This window comes from Furipterus horrens, unplaced genomic scaffold (assembly GCF_987537825.1).
Source record: "Furipterus horrens unplaced genomic scaffold, mFurHor1.1.pri manual_scaffold_1, whole genome shotgun sequence".
NCBI lineage: Eukaryota > Metazoa > Chordata > Mammalia > Chiroptera > Furipteridae > Furipterus > Furipterus horrens.
In genome coordinates, this window is record NW_028327171.1 from 172,748,320 (window position 1) to 172,764,884 (window position 16,565).

General features: G+C 34.1%; 1 protein-coding gene across 3 annotated transcripts in view; it reads right to left on the reverse strand.

Moving 5' to 3' along the window:
• The window catches only part of TTN (titin), a 269,733-nt gene that overhangs the window by 147,166 nt on the left and 106,002 nt on the right, over nt 1-16,565 (reverse strand). For 2 of the 3 annotated variants that reach the window (XM_090281173.1, XM_090281165.1), the window contains exons 72-82: nt 15,665-15,739; nt 14,609-14,662; nt 13,375-13,779; nt 12,879-12,941; nt 12,408-12,485; nt 12,169-12,246; nt 11,498-11,584; nt 11,187-11,267; nt 10,119-10,202; nt 9,635-9,718; nt 7,268-7,351 (exon numbers count right to left, since the gene is read on the reverse strand). In XM_090281173.1, the coding sequence (XP_090137299.1) occupies nt 7,268-7,351; nt 9,635-9,718; nt 10,119-10,202; nt 11,187-11,267; nt 11,498-11,584; nt 12,169-12,246; nt 12,408-12,485; nt 12,879-12,941; nt 13,375-13,779; nt 14,609-14,662; nt 15,665-15,739 (1,173 nt within the window). Of the gene's footprint in view, nt 1-749; nt 966-1,268; nt 1,350-2,073; nt 2,158-2,378; nt 2,463-2,746; nt 2,831-2,972; nt 3,057-3,285; nt 3,364-3,540; nt 3,622-5,582; nt 5,697-6,110; nt 6,213-6,469; nt 6,554-6,721; nt 6,803-6,946; nt 7,028-7,267; nt 7,352-9,634; nt 9,719-10,118; nt 10,203-11,186; nt 11,268-11,497; nt 11,585-12,168; nt 12,247-12,407; nt 12,486-12,878; nt 12,942-13,374; nt 13,780-14,608; nt 14,663-15,664; nt 15,740-16,565 lie in introns of all 3 variants that reach the window. The other variant, XM_090281190.1, reaches the window with a different exon arrangement.

A 16,565-nucleotide genomic window follows, 5' to 3' on the forward strand; every position in this document is an offset into this window, starting at 1 on the left:
AGTAGGTCACTGTAACTCTCTTGTACGTGATAAAAGTCTCACTTTACTTCAGGTAGACAAAATGCTGATTAAAACTTATCTCTATATAATATTCGCTTTTAATGTTATCCTCAAAACTACATAGAATGACTTCCAAGTTAAGCCTGGAAACATCAGAAATTAAGTGACATAATACTGACTCATTTCAAAGTTCTGGTAGGAACTTATTCTTTGAGTAAAATAAATAAGTTTTTTGGAACCAAAATTATATGCCTATAAATGTGATCTTCATGAGATAAAATACAACCGCTTATGGTAGCCTTCTTCTCTGTCTTTCCTTCTGAAGGAATCTCTGTCAAGTTTGATGACGGGAACCTGGGGTGAGTGTATTTTCTCTATAGCCTATCATGCTAATCACAACAAGCTTCAGAATGAGAAATGTTCAGTTTTTGATCATGTAGCAGAATGATCATGGGCACTTGAATATAAATTCTTAAACTTTTTAAGAAAAAACATAGTAACAATTGCTATTTTGTGTATACATAAAAATGGGGGGGGGGCAATAGGTTAGTCCAAACACCCAAACTAACAGTAGCCATAAGATTATTATAGAGATTGTTTTCTATAAGTTATCCAAGGGAAAAAAACAAATGACGTTGCCAAAGAAAACAAAGGTTTTTGTGAATTTTTTTGGGCATCCAAAATTGTATCCTGTTCTAATGGAATTTGAGTGTATTTATGTGTTTTCAAGTTTGCAGTTTTGCTCATACCTGCGATATATTCTTCCTGTTCTTTAGACTCTTCATAATGTTCAGACTCACGTTCCTCATAATCTTCATATTGGTCATATTCTTCCGTTGGCTCATACTCCTCAAATTCTTTGTAATCATATTCTTCATATTCTTCATATTCCTCTTTCTGTTGTACTGAAACAGTTTCTTCTTCTCGGGTGTAAGACCATTCTTTTTCTTCTCTTACAGTTACTTCTAGAATAATATTGACAATAGGCAACATTTTACTTGAAGCCCATTTAGAGATGAGAATGTCAATGAGCTTTTATTTTATTCCTTTGTGATGGTCTCATGCACTGGTTATGGGAGACCCTGACTGTCCTTTGCTGGTCAAGGTAATACAGAGAATATATTTGCTATTTGTGATTTCAAGTGTTAGATTCCCCACCTTTAGTCAACAATAAATCAATAAAGATTAGGAGTCAAATTAGGAGCTAGCAAGCAAAGAGCTGTGAAGTTTTGGGCTTCATTTTACTATTTAGTCAAAGCAAAATATACCTTTAGTGGGACGAGGCTCTACTTTTGGAACTTCAATGGATATCTTTTCTTCTTTAACAGCTCTTTTCCTGACTTCAGTCACTTTAAAAAGAGTAATTATTAAAAGTGAATTGCAAGATTTTGAATATATATGTGTTAAGAGAAATTGTGTATGAACAATCCAAGGACAAAGATGACCATAACCATGCTTATTGCTCAACTTTTTCATTTAAATGGCAAGGAAAATCAATAGACTTGGAAATAAACATGGTCTAATATACATATAAATACTGTTTTCTGGGTTACTTAATGCTTCAAAGACATTGAGTAACTTCACAAGATCAAGTAGTATTTATAAGAAAGTTAAAAAGGCAACTGGACAACGTAGACAATGACTGAAACAGGCATGACACAAAAACTTGTGTTACATAAACAGTTTCTTTACCTTAGTTCTAGGGCATTTACATGAGCTCTACTGGCACAAAGTAGAGAACTCAGGAATTAAAAAATTTTTAATTTTGTCAAAGATTGACACACAAAACAAGCAAATGAGTTTAGTATATAGACCGATAAAGACATAATAGAAGACAAGTACATTTTAAGGGAAAGTATTTACGCATGTTTGAGGGGATCTTCAAATTTTTTTTAGAAAAGAGTGAAGAGAAGAGTACTTTCTGGTATCAGAAATTATTTGTTTTGAAGTGATATGAAATAGCATATGCATATTTGTAATGAATATTTAAATTATTTTTCTAACAATTTCAATTCCACTAGATTAGTTTCAATACCTATATGCTTATTTTGATTTCTGAAAAAGCTAGTATACCTTTTGCTGGTGGTGCCTCCTCTTTTTTAGGTTTGAGTTTGAGAACTTTTTCTTCTGGAGCAACTCTCTTGGGTTCCTCAGGCACTTTAAAGACAGATTTCACTTTAAAGAATTGTTTCCCTCTTTCAGATCACCAAAAGGTAGCCATATAAAAGCAACTCAAACATAAAAGACTTGACATTTTCATTATTTCAAACATAAAACATCACCTATAATAATCACAACAACCAGCACCCATAACCAGTGTATTTGGTAAAGAGAGGAGGGTAAATAAAATAGTCTGTGTATGAAAAAGCTCCATGTACCTCTGGCTCTTGGAGGCTCCTCTTTTTTAGTTACAGCAACATGAACTTTTTCTTCCTGGGTAATTTGCATGTGCCTCTCAGTCACTTAAAAGATAATTTTAGGATTAGGGAGTTTTATTACTTAATGTGGAATTTTAAAAATATTAGCCAGAAAGTACTGCAGTTTTAGAATATAACAATTTACAAGGTACACACAAATAAAATGCACATCAAGTAAGTAATACTCCACCCAAGGACAAGGGCATAATACACCACTGCCACCAACATACACCAATAACCTCCATATAAAAGGTGTGACCCAAAGACAGCAGCAAGAGGACGCAAGACAAGACAAGGTTCTAGCTTTTGTGCTGGGGGATTCCAGTTACCTTTGGTAGGGGGAGGCTCTTCTATCTTAGCCACTTTTGGAGGAGCCCTTTTTTCAGGAATTGGTTTCTTTGGCTCTTCTGGCACTTAAAAGACATCAGGCAACACGGTCAAACATACAACAGGCACACTTATTTTCTTGTTAATGTTATAAAAATTTGAGGAATGTATCAATTTAAAGTTAAAAAAGACAGGCATTTTATGGGAATAAAGTAAACCCCAATATACCTTTAGCTGGTGGCACCTTTTCCTTTTTAGGAACTGCAGCAGGAATTTTCTTTTCCAGTGCAATTTTCTTAGGTGCTTCAGGAACTTCAGAAAGATTACGTGTAAAGGATATTAGTTTGAATACAGAAGGACTGACATCATTTGGGGGCAAAGAACTCACTTTTTGAAAAGATCAGACATTTACACAAACATTTAGGACTATATTCAGCAAAAATGTTTATACACAGGTGCTGACAATAACTTAGGCAGTTAAGTTAAAGGCATTATGATAGCAATTAAGAAGAGTGGTATTGCTTCTTTGTGAGAACTGTACCTTTAGCTGGTGGAGGTTCCTCTGCTTTACCAGGAATTTTTGGTTTTGGTACAATTTTCCTCTCATGCTTTTCAGGCACTTGAAAAGATTATAAAATACATTTGTAGAAATGTCTATATCTCTTTTTTATAAAAATGTAAAGAATCTTTATTTAGACATAATATTTATGAACATTTGCAATACGGACAATAAATAACTCTAAGAAGATACAGAATGGAACACATCGAGCAAGAACTAATTCAAGAGTCGGTGTACCTTCGGTTGCTTCAGCTTCCACTGTCTTGGAGATAAAGTGCAGCTTTTCTTCTACAACATATTCCTCAGGCTCTTCTATCACTTTAAAGACATCAATTTTAAAGGATGTAATTTGTAGTGTTTTTATATTAAACTTTAGCTGTAATTTATTGCTCAAAGAGTAATTAAAATAGAAAAATTTTGACACTTGCCAAATCCCTGATTGTTCCCACTTAAAATACCAGAGAAGAGCATTTCAATCAAAGCATGTGTCTTAATTTTAAGGTGTATTATAAAGATAATAAGGCTTGTATTTACAGGAAGAACAGGACAAGTACAAGACATAAAAACAATTCTAGTGGCCTTTGAGTATTTGAAGATAAGTTTCAAAAAAACTGGAACACTCTAAATTCAAAGGCTATGGGCAGAAACATATATTTGAGGAATCACAAATAAGTTTATGTGAAAGAAAATACCCATATCACATGAAAAACCCACTGAAGACTTGGAAACAAGATTTTTCCTCCAGTTTTGTGTGTGTGGGGGGCAAGTATGATAAAAGAAGCAGGTATCTTCATATGATTTTTGAGCTTATGTGTATAAAGTTAATTATAGAATACAGAACTGTAGTTATAAACATATTCTTTATACCAGAAGTAAATTTAACAGCTACTCAGCTTTTCCATAAACCTTTTGGGCTTAATGAAAACATAAGAATTTCATAGAATGTGTTTCCTTTTAACTAGAGTCTATCATAAATATTATAATGCTTGGAAATTCATAATGCATACTGTCAAAAACTAAAATCAGATTCATGCAGTGAGAACTTCCTTTGCATACATTCTATGTTTGGTTTCCCAAACATTTCTAGAAGGGATAGGGCCCTCTTTGAATCCACAGATTCTTGACCTGTGCCTCACATCTTGGCCTTCACCAGGAAACAAAAGAACTGGTAGGCTTTCTCTTGGGAGTCATGTCCCATCTTGCTGTTCTAAGCCATTCCATTAAGACTGTACATCTGAATTTCACATTGACTTTTCCTCCAAGCAGAGAAGGGCTGGGGTACCACTTGTTAGTCAGAGTTGCACTTGAGGACATCTAAATATACAGTTCTATTCATGTTTTCATTGGGGAGAGCTAATTTATTAAGGAACTTACTGATTTCTGTTTAAAGCAGAGCTACATTAGAACTTTCTTAGGAAAGTTCTTTCAGATATAGTCTGAATGCTGGACTTGATCAGTAAACCTGATCTTAATTCATTGAAAACGTATCCCAACATTGAAAGAAAGCATCTTCTTCAAGCCTTAAGAAGCTATAAAGAACTCTCATTCAGGTATGGGAACATCTGAATAACAAGCTAATCCAGCAAAGATGTTACACAATTGGTTTCTACACACAGGAAATATAGGAAAGCCCTGTATGTTTAGCATTTGACTCTCAAACATGGCCTTGACTTATGGAATGTAAAAAAGTAATTTTTTAAAAAATATTTTATTTATTTATTTTTAGAGAGAAGGGAAGGGAGGGAGAAAGAGAGGAAGCGAAACATCAATGTGTGGTTGCCTCTCGCACAACCCCAGCTGGGGACCTGGCATGCAACCTAGGCATGGGTTGCCCTGACTGGGAAAAAGTAATTTCTTGTTAATTTAAAAACTGTGAGTCAGGACACCTTAGTGAACTGTGCTATCAAAACTGTTTCATGTTACCCCTGTTTAGACATTAGACAACTGAAGTGAGGATTGTGCCATCCACCTGCTGGCACCAAGTCCTGTCTAATGGAAGGATAAATGTATATGGAGATACCTGCCCCATTAGTTACCTATAAGTATGAAGCTTTCCCCCTGTCAAATAGCCAAGGAAGAGAGGATAGATAAGAAATACACTGGGTGTCTTTTCTAAGTAATGTTCCTGAATCTCGTGTTTTGGCCAGAAGATACATCTAATGAGGCCAGTAGACGTTCACTAAATTTGTGTCACTTTTTGTTTCAATTGATAAACAATCTGTGAAAGAAAAGAACTCACCAACACTCCAGATTATGTCTAGCTTATTTGAATTGTTTACCTTCATATTCTGTAACCTCTGCTTCCTCCTCCTCCTCTCTTTCTTCTTCTCTATACTCTGAAATGGACACCCTTTCCTCTTCTTCTGAATAACTCCATTCCGCCTCAGCAGATACTTTAAAAGATAAGATTTAATTGACCTTCAGCCTCCTGAAATACTGATAATAGACACATGTCCCTACAGATGGATGATGATTCTTCTGTCTGCTTAGGGTGTGGCTTCACAGTGCTTCCTCATTACAAGGAGAGAGCTGATTTAAGAATAGGGGACAGTACAGCTCAAGACTGAGAAGAATATTCAAATGATGTCCAAGTGGGGCCACTTTCACAAAGACCACATTTTCAGCACCCCATTCACTTCCTTAGAATGATTCAGGACCAATGTAGACACGGAAGACTCAGTGTCAGAAGGCTACAACAAGTAGACAGTGATAAGAGCAACTTCTACAGTAAACAATCATAGTTGGCAAGAGAAGACTTCGAGGAAACACATGCAACCTCATTTCTCCCCTCACTTCTGATCATATACCTTCATGTCGCATGACTTCCACTCTTTGAGGAACTGCAACGGATAGTTTTTCTTCAGCAACAAGTCTTTTTGCTTCTACGACAGTTTTCTTAGAAACTTCAGCTTTAAAAAAGCATTAAAGTTGCAGTTTAAAAATCAAGAATCTTAACAATTCTCTCAAGAGTTTGGGGAAGATTTACACAACACAACACCTTCACTAGCAAAATGGGAAAACGAATTTCATAACATATCACAAGTACATACACACAAAAATTTTATCAGAGGAGAGACAAAGGGTCAGTACAAGATGAACACAAATAGGAAAAAGCAAGAATTCACAGGCTAAAAGATTTTTGTCAGAGGCTTCAGATAAACCCTACCTCGGGGAGGAGGAGCTTTCTTAGCTACAGGAACTGGTACGGAAACTTTCTCCTCTGGGACAGGTTTCTTAGGCAGAGCTGGCACTTTAAAAACACACACTTTTAGAACTTTCATGTTGTCTCATCGAAGCCCAGCACAAAACACAGATACACACCCACAATGCACGCATATTCACAAAAGTAACAAACCCATCGTTTGCCTTTAAACGTAACATTCTAAAGATTGTTCTTGGAAAGATGTAGAGACAATACCTTTTGGGGGTGGAGCTTCTTCCACTCTCTGAGGAATAGGTCTTTTTTCTTCAGGAACTTTCTTCTTTGGTATAGCTGGCACTTAAAGGATAGTATTTTATTTTAAAATTCTCAGAAAGGCAAAATAAATGAGCAACATAGAACTGGCAGACTCATTAAAGAATACATGCAATTAAAGAAGCTTGAAGGAGAGACAGGTTATTTCATGGAGATAGGATTAAGTACCTGCTGGTGGTGGAGATTCCTCCCTTTGAGTAACAATGGTTATTTTTTCTTCTGTGACAACCCTCTTCTGCACTTCGGGAACTTGAAAAGACATTAATTTTGAGAATTGACTTTATATTTTCCAAAGTAGCTAATGTACAGTTATATTTTAAGAAAGTAGGCAGGTGGACAGACACACTTGTTGAAATCTCACACCATTAAAGATTCATTTTGAATTTAAATAACTAAATTGACATATAATTAAACACAAAAATGTTTTGTACTCAAGATGTATAAAAGGGCTTTTTTTTTCCCACTTCTTTACTAAGTAAGTCAGTGTACCTTCAGCTGGCGGAGCTTCCTTTTTCTTTTCAACAGGAACAGGAATCTTTTCCTCAAGGACAGGTTTCTTTGGAACCCCTGGGACTTAAAGTTTTTAAAACAGAATGTTAGTTCAGATATATATCACTTTCATGAACGGACATAGGCACATACACAAATCTCTATGTGGTTCATTAACATTGTTATAGATTTTCTGTGCTTTGGCAAAAAAATGTATAATATTTAAACTACAGCATTACAAAGGTCACAACATGATAAATGTCCCAAGTGATATTACAGAGATATTTAGGAACTTAAAAACAAGTTAAATACTCAGAAGAATGTATACAGAAGCCATTCTTTCTTTAGATATTAATATGTTTTTGATAAAAACAAAGTTATCAGCAATTGTAGAGTATTAATATAATATATAAAGAATCTCTCTATGCTTTGTATTGAGAAATGGAATCCATATGACCACGGGTTTAATTTATCTAAGACTATCTTAGACTAAGAACTCTTTAGAATAGTTGTATCTGTACGTTACTTTTCCCCCTTTTCTCTTCTGATTTTTCTTTCTTTCTTTCTTTTTTGGGTGCACTAGTAGTGTATACAAAACTCAGGAAACACTATTATTCTAGAATAGGACTCTCAATCTGATATCCATGTGTCAATGGCTTTGGAAAGTTCTGTGTACAAAATTTTGTGGGTATGAACATACACACTTTTCTCTAGGAGGCTTAATAGCTTTCAACAGGGTTTGGTTTATTTATTCTAAGTGTGGATGATGTTGAATTTTTAATTGACAGATATATTATAATGGACAGATATTGGCATTTTTTGTGAACTCCATTTTTTGTAGCTCTGTCTACACTTGGATTTGTAATATCTTGATGCAATTATACAGATATACATTTATGTGTGTATGAATTATGTTATATATACATGGGATGTTTATGCATACATACATACATACATATGTCTCTATGTATACTTGTTTATTTAGAAACAGATGCCTCTCTGTTTCCTTTAGGAGTGATCAATAGCTTTGGTATTACTATTGATTTTAGTAATATCACATATTCATTATAATCATTATATTTTATTTTCATATAATCATTGTGTTTTAATGATGAGATAATCAGAAATAATTCTTTAAAAATCACTTGATTAAAAAAGTCCCAGAATTCTGTAAGAGCAAAGAGTTGAGAAAGAGAGAAGCAGATTTGATTTAGGGAGAAAATGGAAATGCTGGAAAGTCAGGCAAAAGGGAGCTATTTAAAATGTATGATTCCAGTAAGCCTGGTTTCTCCTAAATTAGGTAATATTGAATTCTTACTGAATCTCTCTATAATTAACCAGATGTGTGCGGTTTGTAGCTTCACTACCTCCATAAAGTGTTGTCTTTTATCACCAAAGACCAACCCCCCCCTCCAAAAAACAAGACAAAACAAAACAACAAAACAGATGAACATCAAATCCAGAATACCAAAGCAAGAGATAAGCACATTTGAATCTGAACATACCTAAATGAAAGGTCCCCTGACTAACAAATCAGATAATTGCAACATTTATGACAAATATTGATGGTCAGTTAACTTCTCATGAAATATGGTGGGTGTACTAAATATTCTTTAGTAAGTATGTAGAAAAGTAGTTAGGATGGTGGAAATTTGTGTGATTCTCTTGTTCATATATGTTTAGGATTCAGTTTCTTTTTTATTTACTTGTTAAACTAAGAAAACACTGTGTTCTCCAACAAGGCCAAGCAAATAATGTCAAAGTTTACTAAAGAAATAGTAAGGTTAACACTGTATTAAAGACTTAAAAAGAAAAAAACAACCAGAAAAGAAATATCGTGAAAGTAAATGTCAAAATCAATGTTTCCGGCTATTGAAGACTTGGCATCACTGACTTTTCAGAAGAGTGACAGTAACTAGCAGCACCGTGTACATTTTTATCTAGTTAACATTCAGTTTTGCCAAACATTCTACAGTTGTCAGTCTTTGTAGCTTGCCAAAGCTCATGAAAGTGTATTTTATTAAGAAAAGTCACATATATGAGGAGTAAAATCTTTTCCTAGAAACATGCCTGTAGAAAATGAGTTTCATAAATATTTCTTCTTTCTTTAAGAGAGGGAAGGTATTAAAAATTTAAGATAGCAGTCTGATGTAGTTACTTCTTTTAATAACACTTTTTGGTGGTACCTTTGGAATGTTCAATATCACAAATAATGTATGTCAAGAGCACAGCCCTTGAAGCTGACAAATGAAAACTATATGGGGCATGTAAAAGATGTAAGCTAGAAAGCACAGTACATATAAAGACCATATAAAACAAGGGACTCGCAGTTAGGGCAGAGGGTTACCCATGACTAGTTTGATGTACCTTTTGGGGGAGCAGCAGGTTCTTTCTTGGGTACAGGAATGGGCTTTTTCTCCTCTGGCACAGGTTTCTTGGGAACTTCAGGAACTTTAAAGACACCGGTGTTGAAAAAATGTTGAGAATTTCTAGTTTCCTTCTGAGACACTTAAGATTATATTAAAGCATAAATCCTCAGTAAGAGTGTAAGAATTTAGGAAGTAATTTTCTATGCTCTGCTTTGATGAAAATGCATGCCAAATACACTGATACCATAGAGACATTACATACATTACACGAAGCTGACAAAGACCAAATTATCATAGTCAGATGTCTACAGGTGTTACTGATACTTGCATAACACTTGACCCCAGATTAATGAGATCAACATACACAGAATTAAACATATTACAGATGTTTTACAGATGCTCTCATGTTAATATACAGATCTCATAGAAAAAGATACAAGAAGACAGACAATAAGAAAGGCTTTTCAAAAATATTATTCTACCTTTGGCTGGTGGAGGCTCCACCTTTTTAGGAATTGGAACAGGAACCACTTCTTCTGGGACTGTTTTCTTAGGTGGCTTAGGGACTTTAAAATAAGTGCACCATTTTAGAGAAATTGTGCATTTTGACAAGGCATATATTATAAGATTCAGAATTAAAATACAGAGTAGACATTTCTATTTGAATTAAATACAAGAAAATTGTGTTGAAACAAGGGTAGAGGGACATGGGTGAATGACAAACTAGGAAATGTTGTGACTTATTCACCTTTAACTACACAGAGAAGCCTCACTTTCCTGGGAACAAATAGGAATACCCTTTCCTCAAAGGTGCCGGAACCTGTTCCTCATACACTAGTTTTAGAAACTTAACTTTTGTAAAACAGCTGCATTAGAAAAGTTGCATTAGGTTATCTTAAATAGTTTTAGAACCCTAAATGTTTAACAATTTGACTGGGGCAGGGTGGAGGGAATGTTGGAGCCCTAATTTGTAGCTGCTGCCAATTTCTGAGTTCTGATATCCATGGTGGTGTAAATGTTCCCACCTTGGCTACCAACGGTGATGTCATGGCCGTGGAGCTGGGAAGAGATGTGCAGTAACACACGACTACCTAGTATTTCCACCACCCAGATACAGTCAATGCGAACAACCTCGGAAATATACATAGTAGTAAAGTGAATTAAAATGGGGAGTATTGACTGTTGAGTATTTATTACCATAGTTAAAAAATATATACTTTATTTAACTGTAAGCTTATATAATTTAACTTTCAATCAAGGCCATATTAAACACTGGGTAGCAAAATTCCAGATAATTGAACCGTCAACTCTGGTAAGGTGGTATTTCCAAATAGCTGGTCACTAAATTGTAAGCTCCCTGACATAGTGAACAGAGCCGCCAACATTCATTCTTCTTTCCTGCATCCTCCTCGTGGTCTTCCCATCCCCTTATGATGTCCTTTGTACATAACGGCCCTAGGTCTACTGACTGTGTGACTAGATCAACATATTCAGATATTTACTATGAAACTTTTAAAAGATTTTAAAAACTTAGAATGAATCATGAATACCTTTTGGTGGAGGTTCAATCTCTTTGGAAACAGCAACATGAATTTTCTCTTCAGTAACAGTTTTCTTTTGTACCTCAGGGACTTGAAAAAAATGTACATTTTAATTACTGGAATGCCATATTGTGGGTGGTAATTGTAATTTACAAACAATATTGAAATTCAGATTAAAACAGAGACAAATGTGAAATGAAAAAATGACAGAGAATTCCAACGAGACAGAGATGCCTTCATCTCTACAAATTAAATAAGAACAGGGAAAATCCATGTGAAGCCCTTCTACTTGAGCCTCCAAATTCAAATTTGCCTTATACCTGTTACTGACACCTCCTCCTCTGTGTGAGAAGCAAAGAACATCTTTTCTTCTGAAACAACCGTCTTCTTTGTATGCACAGCTGGTACTTTAAAGAGAGTATTTCACATTAGTATTTCTTTTTCTACAACAAGACATCATATCAAATACATAGATCATACACTATATTTAAGTATTTAGAAACAGAATGAGCGGCTTAATATGATAGCTTGAGAACAAATTCAGTATTGCCAAGAAAACAAATCATGTCTGATCTACAAGGACAAACAACCCATGCAGCCTTTATCAGACATTATTAAATGGGAATCAAATAGACACAACTTCTTCACATGTTATGTGCTGCTTTTTCAAATCTGTTAGAGTCTTTATATAAATGAGAAGATGGGAAATATTTTATACATGGAATGGATTACATAGTAAAGTTAGAAGACTATTAATTAAACACAAAACCTTCCTTAAAAAATTAGGCAATTTCAAAGCAAAACTAAAAACAAAGATAATTTTATTATTTACTTAAATTATACATAATGTGCAACTCAACATAAAATGTATATAAGAATGTCTTCATTTTGGTGATTTCAGATTTGTGAATTGATTAGTAATATATGTACACATATCCATATCCATTAAAAATGATTAAAACTTGTAGCTGAAAGACAAAGACACATATACCTTTCACTTCAACAACTTCTTCCTGCACTGGAGTCCGAGCAGGTTTTTGTGGAACAGTCTTCTTGGAAACTTCGGGTACTTAAAAAATATGTTACAAGTATATTTGTATTGTGAAGAATAATGCTCTGCACACAATTTTAAAAATAGCTTAGATGACTATGTGAATAACTAATGTGAATTTATTTCAGTAAACAGATTATTTGTGTACATGATACTAGAAATGTTTTAAACAATAATACCTTTGGTGACTTGAACTGTCTCTTCCTCCATTCTTCGAGAAGCCTTTTCAATTTTTTCAACTACTGGTTTCTTTACAACTGCAAGTATTTTAAAGAAATTGTAGCACGTTTAGAACTTCTATTAAAATAGTTTTGCTCTCTCTCTCTCTCTCTATATGTGTGTGTGTGTGTGTGTGTGTGTGTAATTTCCTTTTTTGAAAAGGAGACAAGTTTGGTGCTCTAAACATTCAGTTTCTGTACTTCAAGTATTTTGGTTATATTTTATTTTATATTTACCATAATAATTTATTTATCATTTATTTTTTTCATTAAATGAATTAGATATTCTTAGGAAAAAATTCATTGATACAGTAAAGCTTAGAGAAGAAGTTGTGCCTATTGGATTGAACTGGTGAATTATACATCTTTGCCAAACAAGCCATGATAATGATGGTGATGCTCTGATCTATTTACATAATTCCAATTACATACCTTTAGGAGGTGGTGCTTTTTTCTTTTCAGGTACTTTTTCTGGAATTTTTCTCTCATGTGATTCTTTAACAAAAACATAGCATAAGAAGATGTAAGTTGTAATAAGCTGTTTAAATTACAAACGAAATAAGTTAAAAACAACATAATTGTGCATTGTATGTTGGATCTTTATTGCTGTTACAATTCTTCATGCTGTATTTAGAAGCAGGATCAAACAGAGATGCAGCAAGGCAGTGAAAATAAAACTTGAATTTCTGCTTTACAAAACAGCACTTGAGATTTAATCTTGGTAATACAACTAAATGATTCATCTTACAATATCAAAGCGTGAAAATAACTGAAGAAAATAACTAAAAAATTAAGTTTCTAGAGATTTCTAACCTTAAAAATGGAAATGATCATTTTATCTGTATCCATTGCTAATCAGGTTAATAACATTGAGAATATACTGAACTGAGCAAAAATAAAGAGGAAAGATCACCCAATTAATACATACCTTCATAAACCTCCTTTTGAACTTGAATTACTTCTGTTTCTCTGTAAGTCTCCTCCCACTCTTCCTCCCCTTCATCATAACCTTCTTCCCTTTCATAGTATTCTTGCCCTTCTTCAAAATCTTCTTCCCATTCCTCATGAACTTCCCTTTTAGCTTCTTCCTTGGTCTCTTCATAGTCTTCATCTGGTTCTTCATAATAAGGTTCTTCAAATGGCTCTGTATATGGTTCCACTTCCAGCTCATCATAATGTTCTTCCAAAGATTCTATGAAAACTTTCTTCTCCTCATAGACTGCTTGCTTTTTCTCATATACAGCTTCTTTTTCTTTCTGAACCTCTTTCTTTCTGGTTATGGTTGTTATTTTTACTTCTTCAGCCTTGGAGGATACATCAATAATTTCAGGACCTAAATTAAGTAAATAAATACACAATAATATTAGCATATCAATTACTTTACTAAATGAAAATCAAGTATTACATGAGTGTCATATTGATAATTTATGTTTTCTTTGTTTTGGTTTCATTTAAACTTCTCTTGACTATGGAATACTATCAGGAGACTCAAGATACACTCTACTCTTAATTTGAGGATCTGTCCAGTGTGAACAAAATGCCATTCAGTAAATATTATCAAATGGATACATCTTCCATTGTTTTATGGGAGCTCCACTTTGTAAAACCCTTAGTTTCTTCCCATGGGATATTTTAATATTTAGTCATTTTAAGGCATTTATATTTCATGTTTTTTCAGTTAACCTCTATTTAAATATATAACTTTTGAAAACATTTCTAATTTTAAAGCTACCTTTTTTACTATCAAATATGACTCTTTAGCCAGCTTGATAAATATTTAAAATTGTGTAGCCACATTAGTCAGTTGCTTTTATACAACAACTTGAAGGCTAACATTACTTATATGATCGTCAATGTTTGTGTTAACTACAATTAATACGATAAGAGATGATCCCCCCGGCTTGGCCCCCTCTAGCCCTCACCACTTCTTTCCCTGTGTCCACTGCACTGGGGCTGCATGAACATCTGTCTGGGTTTCCTTTCTGGGACTGGAGCCATATGAAATAGCCATCATTTCTAATGCTAGTTTTAATATAGTGAAGGAAACTCTACAACTTTACAATAATAAGCTGGAAGCCTAATATGCATAAATAAGAATACATAGCAGAGATGTCAATCTCAGAAGTAAATATACTATAATTATGTAAAATATTTTAATTTACCTTTTGCTGGAACTAAGACAGTAGGAGGCGGGGGCTTCTCAACAACCTCTGGGACTTTAAAAACATAAAATACATGTTTATTTTTAGATCATGAATTTTTTAATGTTTACTAATTCTGAGCACCCTTGTTAGTCATTTATGTATAATCTGTGACTACTACTAATATACCAAATGCTTTCATAATTTTCAAATTTAGCTCACTAGAAAGGCTGTGCAATGCCATATTAATGAAAATGTTGGAAATCTGAAGTTTTATTCTAGTTTAGGTTGATTTAAAATAATTTAACATGAAATATGAGAATATTCAATAGGTCTAATGTTAAGGATTAGTGCATGTTATTTTTTCAATCATAACTGTAAAGTTCAGAAAATGCACATGCTTTTTCAGGTTTCTTTTATTCCATAATATTTCACAAATGACTGCTCATAAATAAGTCTCAGTGGATGGTGTCCTGTGCTGCTGGATTCTCCTTCTTTTAGGAGATTGCTATAGTCTAATTTTTGTCAGATGAGTAAAGAAATTTACCCAAATGAGTAAATAAATTTGCCTATTTGCTTAAATTTAGTTCCCCTATTTCCTGAAAACATTCCAGGACATAATAAAAATTCAAGTAATTGAATTGATCCCCCCCCCTGCACATACAGACATTTACTTAGATGCACCGAGGAGGGTGCTGAGCTGTGCTGGAGCAGCCACCTGAAATCTGCATCAGCCCTTCACCTTTCATTGGTGTGACCTGGTCAAGACCAGCTGTTGGACTAGAGGGCAGTGCCTTCTTTATATCACCATCCAAAGATAACAAGAATTCTTTGGTGTTGCCACTGGGTGTCATGGGCAGACACAAGCACAGGAGGACAGGAGAGAAAAAAGAAAGTTGAGAAAGAGGAAGAGAAAGCGGGGACTGAGTCAAACAAGAGGGTGAGAGTAAGTGAAGCGAGAGGTACCATTTGTGAATTCAAACTCTTACCTTCCTCCCCATTCCACTATTTGGGATTTCAAACTTTTAACCAAGAGAAAAGCAGTAAGACTGTATTTTGATGAATTAATTATAATACCTTTAGGTGGTGGTGCCTCTTCTTTGGGCTTGGCGACAACTTTTTTGGTATCTTTCTTCACAGCTTTTTTGGTCACTAAAAAAATAAGATGTCAGATGTAACCAAAATGTTTTCAGGAAACTAGGAGGTTTATTTAGATACTTTTTTAAAATATGTTTTTTAAAAAATTGTTTTTCTATTATAGTTGCCCTAGTTTTCCCCCCATTGCTCCCTCCACCCCACCCACTCCTTCTCGCACAGTCAATCCCCACCCTCTTGTCCATGTCTATGGGTCCTTAAAAATATGTTTTGATGTGAACAAGAAACAGCACATTTCTGCAAGAAAACTCTTTCAGAAGATGTTGGACTAGAATGCAGAAACATTTTTTTAAAGAGAAATAGAATATGTAGGGTGATCTTACATCTTCATTGATTTTTATGCTTGCTTAAAGTTTTTAAAACATTAAGAATGAACCTGAGTGATATCATAAATTGAAATGGTGCACATTTTCATCTTTGTTTCACTTAGGTAAGAACACTTTAAATTTGTCAACTGAAGAAGATAACAAGTGAATTGGTAAAATTAAAGTCCTATCTATGATACATTGTGGAAGTTTTCTCTTGTTGTTGCTGATGTTAAAGCTTGATCATGGCCCTAATTATAACTTGATTATGGCCTCTAGTGTTCATGAATAAATAACACATTTCAATTTTTAAAAATATGACTTAATTTCTCAAATTTCCCAGTGGGCACTTAAACTTAGCCATGTTGTCACTAACATTCAAAGAATAAATAATTCATTAAGATGAATTATTATTCCTGATAATAAATATAAATGGAAATATAATTTATAATTTTCGACTTTTGTTCCTCTCTGCTATCAGAAGTAGATGAAATATATTTGACCATGTTCATATAAAT